Source organism: Triticum urartu, chromosome 6A, assembly GCF_056163025.1.
Source record: "Triticum urartu cultivar PI428250 chromosome 6A, HENAU_Tu73, whole genome shotgun sequence".
Classification (NCBI taxonomy): domain Eukaryota; kingdom Viridiplantae; phylum Streptophyta; class Magnoliopsida; order Poales; family Poaceae; genus Triticum; species Triticum urartu.
In genome coordinates, this window is record NC_141878.1 from 17,439,788 (window position 1) to 17,453,279 (window position 13,492).

Here is a 13,492-nt window from a genome sequence, read left to right on the forward strand (position 1 = left end):
GGGTCGCGGCCCACGGGGCTGTGGCCGTCCTCCTCCCGTTCCCGCACGAACAGGGAGGCAGGGGCGGCAGTGGCGGTTCACGCCGGTGACGGCGAGGCTCGAGGGCGGTGGCGGGGTCCGGCGGGGTTGAGGCGAACGAGAACCGGTCGCGGGGCGGCGGATCCCGACCGGGTCGGGCGAAGGAAAGGCCGGCGGCGAGCTCCACGTCGCAGCGGTGCCCTAGAGAGAGAGAGAGATCGGGTGAGGAAGAGAGAGGAAACACGGGGAAGAACAGGGAGCAGAGGACGGCGAGGCCTGGCTTGGCGGAAGGAGTCCGGCGATGGCGGCGCGGGCGCGGGGCGGTGGTGGCACGCGGCTCGTCGGTGACGAGGCGAAGGCGGCAACGCGGCGACGACCGGGGCGACGAGGTTTCGCGGAGGCGGCGCGAGCGGGCTCCCTCAGGCCCAGATCGGCCTGGGCGGGCCTGGTGCGGGCCGGGAGGGCCGCGGGGAGGTGGGAGGAGGCCAGGGTGACGTGGCACATGGGGATTGGCTGGAGGCGGCGCTCGGGGACAGGTGGCGCGCTGGGATTCGCCGTCGCGCGTGGCGGCGGCTGCGACAAGTGGCGGGCGCGGGCTAGCGGCGCTGAAAGCGAGGAGACAGGGGGAGGTGGCGGCTGCGGGAGGTTAGGGGAGGTTAGGGGTTAGGGTTTTCCAAATTAGGAAGGAGGGGTGTTTCTATACGATAGGTGCTAGGGTTAGGGGGCTTTGAGGGGGTTTTCGGGGTGTTTCGGAGCCTCCGATCGTGATCTGACGGTCCGGAACGGAGGGGGTTTTAGGTGGGCAGCAGGTGGGTTGTAAAAAGAGGTTGGGCTGACATGAGAGGAGAGGAGTGCAGCCCGGCAACTGTTTCCAGAGACCGAAAACGTCCGACGTTTTGATCAACTATAATGTCGCTATAGTTTAAGGTTGGGCTATCAAACGAACTCCGAATGCGATGAAACTTGACAAGCGGTCTATCTACACTATAATAAGACCACACGCCAACTTTCAACCCATTCTGAGAACATTTTCCGGCCACTTGTAAAATAATATTTCAGACATGCCGCGGGCGCGTGCAAGTGTGTCTGGGCTCAGGACGGACAACAGAGAGAACGAGGAGGCCGTGACGGATGCAAGTTTCGAAAAACATGATGATGCAATGCACATGATGACATGACAAGATGCAACACGCAAGCGAATGACATGGCAACGACAACGAAACACTGGAAGACACCTGGCGCAACGGTCTCGGGGCGTCACACAAGTAGAAGTAGAAGAATAACAAGTACAAGAAAAAGAAGAAGAAGAAGAAGAAGAAGAAGAAGAAGAAGAAGATGATGATGAGAAGTAGAAGCACTTGACAGAATTTTTATGCACCTATGTGCATATCTATAATACCTAAATAGTTCATCCCCACTATCTCATTTCTCTTTACATGCAGCCATGCCACATCACTACACATGCCAACTCAGCTTTTCCAGCCAACCATGTCATGGCATTTGTTTTCACATGCACCGCACATACGATGAAACCACGTCATTCATTGTTGTCATTAACTTCTATAAAGCACCTTACGATTTGTGTTGAATTTTAAACGAGAGCAAGCGAGAGACAATCGAATAAATGATTGAACTATCGATTCCATTGAATGATTCTCGGTATATATACAAGGGGAATAGACACAATTAAGAGATGTCACTGTTCATAGAGGTGGAAAGGGGAGAGGCGCAACGGTTGCCAATGCAATCAACGTACAGATTACAATGGGATGATTATCTCTTTAATTAACCTATTAATTTAATCCTAACACTCCCCCTAATCTTTCCTCGTCCTTGCAACCGATCATCTTTGGAATCATCCTTGAATTAACTCTTCTCCAAAAACCCTGTGGGAAAAATGTGAGAAGTATTGTAGTATGATATGTTGCCAAAACTCCTTCAAACCCAGTGGGAAAAATAAGAAGAAAATGATGCAACATATAATGGTTATTGTCTCTTTTAACTCAATACAAGAAAACCATAGAGTTCAAAGGACAATAAATATGTCGTATATACTTTTCTAAAAACCCCGGTGGGGAAAATTAAAAGTATGACACATAATCTCATGTTGGTATTACCTCATTAAAAACCTTTATGAGAACCTGTAAAGTAAACTCATGAAGGGAAAAAGAGTATAATATGATGCATTGAACAAGAACAATTCAGGAAGATACTTCCCCTGATTCTTGCAAAATTCGAAGCCGTCACCTACCAATTCAACGAACACATTTCTGAAACATAGAAGTTGGTAGAAACCCGATGAACAAATCAGTCGCATGATTTAATTTGCAAGATATGTAATATAGTTATATTGCTTATTATGTAACCTGTTTCCATCCGGGCAACACAAGTAACATTATCGTTGAGATCATGGTTGATGGATGCCATGAGGTCTGTTTTGAAGACTTCTCATGAGAGGGCTACTGCACCTAGGAGGAACACTAAGCTTGTCTACGATCTGACATAGTAGGGATCTGATCGATGTATCCAACGATATCTGTGTTCACATTTCTGTGAACTAAAAAACCAGGACAAGATGTTTGATGCATTGGAGATATCAAAAGATTTTCTTGAGTACCAACCAATTGTTTTTGGTGGATCCAATGGCATTGTGGAACGTTGAGTTCCAATATCTCATTTTCATCATCTCTTGGTCTACATAGATCTTTCTCTACATCTAGAGAATAACTACCATGAGAGTTATGGATGGATAAGATTTGTCCACAATGAATTTCTCCAATATATTTTGGATATAGACAACATAGTATACCATAATGTATGAGTGAAGGTGCTCAAGTTGTAGTAACGAGCGATATTTTGGTTTACCCTTCATTTTAAACTCCGTCATTTAGATGATTACATGTGTCGTCATTGCACACACAAACATGGATAATCATCATTATAGGAGTAATCCTTGTGTATAAGGATCTCACTACGTCAGTTGTACCATATGTACCGACAATAATAAGTCGTATGGTGACTCACTTATTTTACACAATGTATGTTGCATTTTGTATTTCAATTCAGAATTGAGATTCCATCGGGAATCGATCATATATGTGTGAATCTACTGATCTACATGGATATGTAATCACTACATCTATCAATTGCAGAGATAGATAATTTTGTACTGCCAATGATATAAGTTATCGGGAATAGAACCTTTGGAGAATAGTTGGGTATCTGCGTGAACCCTTGTGTTACATTACTTGCTCTATGTTTCACCACCTCATTGTTCTCAATTCCGTTTCCAGAAGAAAACTGGTGTAGGTATTGCTTATGAATACCTTCCCATTATTGAGCAAGATTATTTCTACCTAGATTATACCCTTTGCTTGAGTTAAGTCCGAGTGTTGTTCACACTTTGCCATGGCCATAGTCTTCGGATCTGAATCACTTGAAAGGTTTTTTCTGAAGGAAATATGCCCTAGAGGCAATAATAAAGTTATTATTTATTTCCTTATATCATGATAAATGTTTATTATTCATGCTAGAATTGTATTAACCAGAAACATAATACATGTGTGAATACATAGACAAACAGAGTGTCACTAGTATGCCTCTACTTGACTAGCTCGTTAATCAAAGATGGTTATGTTTCCTAACCATGAACAAAGAGTTGTTATTTGATTAACGAGGTCACATCATTAGTTGAATGATCTGATTGACATGACCCATTCCATTAGCTTAGCACCCGATCGTTTAGTATGTTGCCATTGCTTTCTTCATGACTTATACATGTTCCTATGACTATGATATTATGCAACTCCCGTTTGCCGGAGGAACACTTTGGGTGCTACCAAACGTCACAACGTAACTGGGTGATTATAAAGGAGCATTACAGGTGTCTCCAAAGGTAGATGTTGGGTTGGCGTATTTCGATATTAGGATTTGTCACTCCGATTGTCGGAGAGGTATCTCTGGGCCCTCTCGGTAATACACATCACATAAGCCTTGCAAGCATTATAACTAAGATGTTAGTTGTGAGATGATGTATTACGGAACGAGTAAAGAGACTTGCCGGTAACGAGATTGAACTAGGTATTGGATACCGACGATCGAATCTCGGGCAAGTAACATACCGATGACAAAGGGAACAACGTATGTTGTTATGCGGTCTGACCGATAAAGATCTTCGTAGAATATGTAGGAGCCAATATGGGCATCCAGGTCCCGCTATTGGTTATTGACCGGAGACGTGTCTCGGTCATGTCTACATAGTTCTCGAACCCGTAGGGCCCGCATGCTTAAGGTTACGATGACAGTTATATTATGAGTTTATGCATTTTGATGTACCGAAGTTAGTTCGGAGTCCCGGATGTGATCACGGACATGACGAGGAGTCTCGAAATGGTCGAGACATAAAGATTGATATATTGGAAGCCTATGTTTGGATATCGGAAGTGTTCCGGGTGAAATCGGGATTTTACCGGAGTACCGGGAGGTTACCGGAACCCCCCGGGAACCATATGGGCCTTAGTGGAAAGGAGAAAGGGGAAGCCCAAGGTGGCCGCGCGCCTCCCCCTTCCCCTAGTCCTATTAGGACTAGGAGAGGTGGCCGGCCCCCTCTCTCTCTTCCCCCCCCCCCCCCCCCGAGGAATCCTGTTCCAACTAGGATTGGGGGGGAATCCTACTCCCGGAGGGAGTAGGACTCTCCTGGCGCGCCCCTTGTGGCCGGCCAGCCTCCCCCCTTTGGTCCTTTATATACTGAGGTAGAGGCACCCTAGAACACACAAGTTGATCCACGTGATCTATTCCTTAGCCGTGTGCGGTGCCCCCAGCCACCATAGTCCTCGATAATACTGTAGCGGAGTTTAGGAGAAGCCCTGCTGCTGTAGTACATCAAGATCGTCACCACGCCGTCGTGCTGACGGAACTCTTCCCTGACACTTTGCTGGATCGGAGTCCGGGGATCGTCATCGAGCTGAACGTGTGCTCGAACTCGGAGGTGCCGTAGTTTCGGTGCTTGATCGGTTGTATCGTGAAGACGTACGACTACTTCCTCTACGTTGTGTCAGCGCTTCCGCAGTCGGTCTGCGTGGGTACGTAGACAACACTCTCCCCTCTCGTTGCTATGCATCACATGATCTTGCGTGTGCGTAGGAAATTTTTTGAAATTACTACGAAACCCAACAGTGGTATCAGAGCCTAGGTTATTTATGTTGATGTTATATGCACGAGTAGAACACAAGTGAGTTGTGGGCGATATAAGTCATACTGCCTACCAGCATGTCATACTTTGGTTCGGCGGTATTGTTGGACGAGACGAGCCGGACCAACATTACGCGTACGCTTACGCGAGACCGGTTCCCCCGACGTGCTTTGCACACAGGTGGCTTGCGGGCGACTGTCTCTCCAACTTTAGCTGAACCGAGTGTGGCTACGCCCGGTCCTTGCGAAGGTTAAAACGGAGTCTATTTGACAAACTATCATTGTGGTTTTGATGCGTAGGTGAGATTGGTTCTTACTTAAGCCCGTAGCAGCCACGTAAAACTTGCAACAACAAAGTAGAGGACGTCTAACTTGTTTTTGCAGGGCATGTTGTGATGTGGTATGGTCAAGACATGATGCTGAATTTTATTGTATGAGATGATCATGTTTTGTAACCGAGTTATCGGCAACTGGCAGGAGCCATATGGTTGTCGCTTTATTGTATGCAATGAAATCGCGATGTAATGCTTTACTTTATTACTAAGCGGTAGTGATAGTCGTGGAAGCATAAGATTGACGAGACGACAACGATGCTGCGATGGAGATCAAGGTGTCGCGCCGGTGACGATGGTGATCATGACGGTGCTTCGAAGATGGAGATCACAAGCACAAGATGATGATGGCCATATCATATCACTTATATTGATTGCATGTGATGTTTATCCTTTTATGCATCTTATCTTGCTTTGATTGACGGTAGCATTATAAGATGATCTCTCACTAAATTATCAAGAAGTGTTCTCCCTGAGTATGCACCGTTGCCAAAGTTCGTCATGCCCAGACACCACGTGATGATCGGGTGTGATAAGCTCTACGTCCATCTACAACGGGTGCAAGCCAGTTTTGCACACGCAGAATACTCAGGTTAAACTTGACGAGCCTAGCATATGCAGATATGGCCTCAAAACACGGAGACCGAAAGGTCGAACGTGAATCATATAGTAGATATGATCAACATAACGATGTTCACCATTGAAAACTACTCCATCTCACGTGATGATCGGTTATGGTTTAGTTGATTTGGATCACGTGATCACTTAGAGGATTAGAGGGATGTCTATCTAAGTGGGAGTTCTTAAGTAATTTGATTAATTGAACTTAAACTTATCATGAACTTAGTACCTGATAGTATCTTGCTTGTTTATGTTGATTGTAGATAGATGGCTCGTGCTGTTGTTCCGTTGAATTTTAATGCGTTCCTTGAGAAAGCAAAGTTGAAAGATGATGGTAGCAATTACACGGACTGGGTCCGTAATTTGAGGATTATCCTCATTGCTGCTCAGAAGAATTACGTCCTAGAAGCACCGCTGGGTGCCAGGCCTGCTACTGGAGCAACACCAGATGTTATGAACGTCTGGCAGAGCAAAACTGATGACTACTCGATAGTTCAGTGTGCCATGCTTTACGGCTTAGAATCGGGACTTCAACGACGTTTTGAACGTCATGGAGCATATGAGATGTTCCAGGAGTTGAAGTTAATATTTCAAGCAAATGCCCGGATTGAGAGATATGAAGTCTCCAATAAGTTCTATAGCTGCAAGATGGAGGAGAATAGTTCTGTCAGTGAGCATATACTCAAAATGTCTGGGTATAATAATCACTTGATTCAGATGAGAGTTAATCTTCCAGATTATTGCGTCATTGACAGAATTCTCCAATCACTGCCACCAAGCTATAAGAGCTTCGTGATGAACTATAATATGCAAGGGATGAACAAGACTATTCCCGAGCTCTTCGCGATGCTGAAAGCTGCGGAGGTAGAAATCAAGAAGGAGCATCAAGTGTTGATGGTCAACAAGACCACTAGTTTCAAGAAAAAGGGAAAAGGGAAGAAGAAGGGGAACTTCAAGAAGAACGGCAAGCAAGTTGCTGCTCAGGAGAAGAAACCCAAGTCTGGACCTAAGCCTGAAACTGAGTGCTTCTACTGCAAGCAGACTGGTCACTGGAAGCGGAACTGCCCCAAGTATTTGGCGGATAAGAAGGATGGCAAGGTGAACAAAGGTATATGTGATATACATGTTATTGATGTGTACCTTACTAGAGCTCGCAGTAGCACCTGGGTATTTGATACTGGTTCTGTTGCTAATATTTGCAACTCAAAACAGGGACTACGGAATAAGCGGACACTAGCAAAGGACGAGGTGACGATGCGCGTGGGAAACGGTTCCAAAGTCGATGTGATCGCGGTCGGCACGCTACCTCTACATCTACCTTCGGGATTAATATTAGACCTAAATAATTGTTATTTGGTGCCAGCGTTGAGTATGAACATTATATCTGGATCTTGTTTGATGCGAGACGGTTATTCATTTAAATCAGAGAATAATGGTTGTTCTATTTATATGAGTAATATCTTTTATGGTCATGCACCTTTGAAGAGTGGTCTATTTTTGATGAATCTCGACAGTAGTGATACACATATTCATAATGTTGAAGCCAAAAGATGCAGAGTTGATAATGAAAGTGCAACTTATTTGTGGCACTGTCGTTTTGGTCATATCGGTGTAAAGCGCATGAAGAAACTCCATACTGATGGACTTTTGGAACCACTTGATTATGAATCACTTGGTACTTGCGAACCGTGCCTCATGGGCAAGATGACCAAAACACCGTTCTCCGGTACTATGGAGAGAGCAACAGATTTGTTGGAAATCATACATACCGATGTATGTGGTCCGATGAATATTGAGGCTCGTGACGAATATCGTTATTTTCTCACCTTCACAGATGACTCAAGCAGATATGGATATATCTACTTAATGAAACATAAGTCTGAAACATTTGAAAAGTTCAAAGAATTTCAGAGTGAAGTGGAAAATCATCGTAACAATAAAATAAAGTTTCTACGATCTGATCGTGGAGGAGAATATTTGAGTTACGAGTTTGGTGTACATTTGAAAAATTGTGGAATAGTTTCACAACTCACGCCACCCGGAACACCACAGCGTAATGGTGTGTCCGAACGTCGTAATCGTACTTTACTAGATATGGTGCGATCTATGATGTCTCTTACTGATTTACCGCTATCGTTTTGGGGTTATGCTTTAGAGACGGCCGCATTCACGTTAAATAGGGCACCATCAAAAACCGTTGAGACGACGCCTTATGAACTGTGGTTTGGCAAGAAACCAAAGTTGTCGTTTCTTAAAGTTTGGGGCTGCGATGCTTATGTGAAAAAGCTTCAACCTGATAAGCTCGAACCCAAATCGGAAAAATGTGTCTTCATAGGATACCCAAAGGAGACTGTTGGGTACACCTTCTATCACAGATTCGAAGGCAAGACATTCGTTGCTAAGAATGGATCCTTTCTAGAGAAGGAGTTTCTCTCGAAAGAAGTGAGTGGGAGGAAAGTAGAACTTGACGAGGTAAATGTACCTACTCCCTTATTGGAAAGTAGTACATCACAGAAAACTGTTTCTATGACACCTACACCAGTTAGTGAGGAAGCTAATGATGATGATCATGAAACTTTAGAACAAGATCCTACTGAACCTCGTAGATCAACCAGAGTAAGATCCGCGCCAGAGTGGTACGGTAATCCTGTTCTGGAAATCATGCTACTAGATCATGATGAACCTACGAACTATGAAGAAGCGATGGTGAGCCCAGATTCCGCAAAGTGGCTTGAAGCCATGAAATCTGAGATGGGATCCATGTATGAGAACAAAGTATGGACTTTGGTTGACTTGCCCGATGATCGGCAAGCAATTGAGAATAAATGGATTTTCAAGAAGAAGACTGACGCTGATGGTAATGTTACTGTCTACAAAGCTCGACTTGTCGCAAAAGGTTTTCGACAAGTTCAAGGGGTTGACTACGATGAGACCTTCTCACCCGTGGCGATGCTTAAGTCTGTCCGAATCATGTTAGCAATTGCCGCATTTTATGATTATGAAATTTGGCAGATGGATGTCAAAACTGCATTCCTGAATGGATTTCTGGAAGAAGAGTTGTATATGATGCAACCGGAAGGTTTTGTCGATCCAAAGGGAGCTAACAAAGTGTGCAAGCTCAAGCGATCCATTTATGGACTGGTGCAAGCCTCTCGGAGTTGGAATAAACGTTTTGATAATGTGATCAAAGCATTTGGTTTTATACAGACTTTTGGAGAAGCCTGTATTTACAAGAAAGTGAGTGGGAGCTCTGTAGCATTTCTGATATTATATGTGGATGACATATTATTAATTGGAAATGATATGGAATTTCTGGATAGCATAAAGGGATACTTGAATAAGAGTTTTTCAATGAAAGACCTCGGTGAAGCTGCTTACATATTAGGCATTAAGATCTATAGAGATAGATCAAGACGCTTAATTGGACTTTCACAAACAACATACCTTGACAAAATTTTGAAGAAGTTCAAAATGGATCATGCAAAGAAAGGATTCTTGCCTGTGTTACAAGGTGTGAAATTGAGTAAGACTCAATGCCCAACCACTGCAGAAGATAGAGAGAATATGAAAGATGTTCCCTATGCATCAGCAATAGGATCTATCATGTATGCAATGCTGTGTACCAGACCTGATGTGTGCCTTGCTATAAGTCTAGCAGGGAGGTACCAAAGTAATCCAGGAGTGGATCACTAGACAGCGGTCAAGAACATCCTAAAATACCTGAAAAGGACTAAGGATATGCTTCTCGTATATGGAGGTGACAAAGAGCTCGTCGTAAATGGTTACGTTGATGCAAGCTTTGACACTGATCCGGACGATTCTAAATCGCAAACCGGATACGTGTTTACATTAAACGGTGGAGCTGTCAGTTGGTGCAGTTCTAAACAAAGCGTCGTAGCGGGATCTACATGTGAAGCGGAGTACATAGCTGCTTCAGAAGCAGCGAACGAAGGAGTCTGGATGAAGGAGTTCATATCCGATCTAGGTGTCATACCTAGTGCATCGGGGCCAATGAAAATCTTTTGTGACAATACTGGTGCAATTGCCTTGGCAAAGGAATCCAGATTTCACAAGAGAACCAAGCACATCAAGAGACGCTTCAATTCCATCCGGGATCTAGTCCAGGTGGGAGACATAGAGATTTGCAAGATACATACGGATCTGAATGTTGCAGACCCGTTGACTAAGCCTCTTCCACGAGCAAAACATGATCAGCACCAAAGCTCCATGGGTGTTAGAATCATTACAGTGTAATCTAGATTATTGACTCTAGTGCAAGTGGGAGACTAAAGGAAATATGCCCTCTTTGCAATAATAAAGTTATTATTTATTTCCTTATATCATGATAAATGTTTATTATTCGTGCTAGAATTGTATTAACCGGAAACATAATACATGTGTGAATACATAGACAAACAGAGTGTCACTAGTATGCCTCTACTTGACTAGCTCGTTAATCAAAGATGGTTATGTTTCCTAACCATGAACAAAGAGTTGTTATTTGATTAACGAGGTCACATCATTAGTTGAATGATCTGATTGACATGACCCATTCCATTAGCTTAGCACCCGATCGTTTAGTATGTTGCTATTGCTTTCTTCATGACTTATACATGTTCCTATGACTATGAGATTATGCAACTCCCGTTTGCCGGAGGAACACTTTGGGTGCTACCAAACGTCACAACATAACTGGGTGATTATAAAGGAGCATTACAGGTGTCTCCAAAGGTAGATGTTGGGTTGGCGTATTTCGAGATTAGGATTTGTCACTCCGATTGTCGGAGAGGTATCTTTGGGCCCTCTCGGTAATACACATCACATAAGCCTTGCAAGCATTATAACTAAGATGTTAGTTGTGAGATGATGTATTATGGAACGAGTAAAGAGACTTGCCGGTAACGAGATTGAACTAGGTATTGGATACCGACGATCGAATCTCGGGCAAGTAACATACCGATGACAAAGGGAACAACGTATGTTGTTATGCGGTCTGACCGATAAAGATCTTCGTAGAATATGTAGGAGCCAATATGGGCATCCAGGTCCCGCTATTGGTTATTGACCGGAGACGTGTCTCGGTCATGTCTACATAGTTCTCGAACCCGTAGGGTCCGCACGCTTAAGGTTACGATGACAGTTATATTATGAGTTTATGCATTTTGATGTACCGAAGTTAGTTTGGAGTCCCGGATGTGATCACGGACATGACGAGGAGTTTCGAAATGGTCGAGACATAAAGATTGATATACTGGAAGCCTATGTTTGGATATCGGAAGTGTTCCGGGTGAAATCGGGATTTTACCGGAGTACCGGGAGGTTACCGGAACCCCCCGGGAACCATATGGGCCTTAGTGGGCCTTAGTGGAAAGGAGAAAGGGGCAGCCCAAGGTGGCCGCGCGCCTCCCCCCTTCCCCTAGTCCTATTAGGACTAGGAGAGGTGGCCGGCCCCCTCTCTCTCTTTCCCCCCCGAGGAATCCTGTTCCAACTAGGATTGGGGGGGGGGAATCCTACTCCCGGAGGGAGTAGTACTCTCCTGGCGCGCCCCTTGTGGCCGGCCAGCCTCCCCCCTTTGGTCCTTTATATACTGAGGTAGAGGAACCCTAGAACACACAAGTTGATCCACGTGATCTATTCCTTAGCCGTGTGCGGTGCCCCCAGCCACCATAGTCCTCGATAATACTGTAGCGGAGTTTAGGCGAAGCCCTGCTGCTATAGTACATCAAGATCGTCACCACACCGTCGTGCTGACGGAACTCTTCCCTGACACTTTGCTGGATCGGAGTCCGGGGATCGTCATCGAGCTGAACGTGTGCTCGAACTCGGAGGTGCCGTAGTTTCGGTGCTTGATCGGTTGGATCGTGAAGACGTACGACTACTTCCTCTACGTTGTGTCAGCGCTTCCGCAGTCGGTCTGCGTGGGTACGTAGACAACACTCTCCCCTCTCGTTGCTATGCATCACATGATCTTGCGTGTGCGTAGGAAATTTTTTGAAATTACTACGAAACCCAACATTTTCAATCTAGTTGAGAAATGTATGTCAACAATTGTAGACTTCTGGTTATATGTTTCTCCAGAATCTATATATCAATATATAGTTGATGGAAATATCGTTACCCATGGTGACTGCTCGCGATTTCCCAATGTGGTTGAGTCGGGTATTCCGATGTCCCGCCCATTGTGTGCACTATGACCTGGGTTGGTGGAGGTTTCCCGTCCACTAGGTGTATACTACCCATTAGATGTCTGTCAACGTGAAGTTGACTTGCATTTACTGATTTATAGGCCTTGATATCCTTGCTTGCGAGAAGCTGAATCCTAATGTATTTCTGCCATACATCTCCCCCTGTTGATTTGAACGGGGAGTGGAGTGGATTTTGCTGGTACCTCCACTCTTTCAGGCGTACTTTTGTAGGATTGTGTAACATCTTTATAGTCAGTAAATGAATCTGGCAGGTTATTTGCAATGTGTTGCAAATCTTCTGAACGCATGGTTCAGATCTTTGAGCACCTGGATTTGAGGCAGAAATGTGTTGAACATTCCACTAATTTCCTGGCATTCTTTATGGTACTTGAAATCTCCCCCTAATGCCTGGAAATGTTCCTCATTAAATTGGCATACTGGCCTTGAATAACTCCCCATCCAAGGGGCTTGAGGTATTGACGGAAATACAATTATTCCTCACATAGATCCCAACTATATGTTAAGGGGCCAATGATGTATCTCGAGTGGTGATATCGGTATGCAACCGAATTACCGCATATAGGAAATACTTGGTAGATATCCACATATCAAAGATAGAGGGGAATAATATTCTGCAGTTCTGTCATGAGCGTGTAAAACTGCATGACTCCAACATAAAGTTGCACTACTAGGGAAAAGCCTAGCAGTAGCGCGGGTTCTAGGTATATCAGTAGGGCGGGGACCGGCGCTACTAATAAGGAGCTACAGCTAACCCGTAGCAGCAGCGCGTGCACACCCGCGCTACTGCTATACAAGTGTAGCAGCAGCGTGCTGCGTGGAAGCTCGCTACTGCTAATAGCTCTAGCGCGCTTTGGCTGGACGCGCTACTGCTACTATCACGCTGTTGATAACTTTTCTCCACTCGCTAATGCTAATTTTAGTAGTTTTGATTTTTTTTCTGCATATTTATTTTATATTTGAACAGGCTTTATACAAGAATCTTTAGCAGATACAAATGTCATCATGATACACATACAAATGGCTGCGAAACCACAAATGTAATCATAGCATATCCATATAAATAGTCTCATCATAATCATCATCCAACACAAAGTGGTATCTCGTCATCATCTCCAAAATAGCGAT

The 13,492-nt window shown here is 44.6% G+C and overlaps 1 protein-coding gene across 1 annotated transcript in view; it reads left to right on the forward strand.

Annotated features, from left to right (window-relative positions):
• The first annotated feature begins 319 nt into the window (after positions 1 to 319).
• Positions 320 to 13,492, forward strand: part of LOC125527292 (uncharacterized) — a 30,652-nt gene continuing 17,479 nt past the window's right edge. The window contains exon 1 of the mRNA XM_087529529.1: positions 320 to 680. Within this exon, the coding sequence (XP_087385655.1) occupies positions 320 to 680 (361 nt within the window). The remainder of the gene's footprint in view (positions 681 to 13,492) is intronic.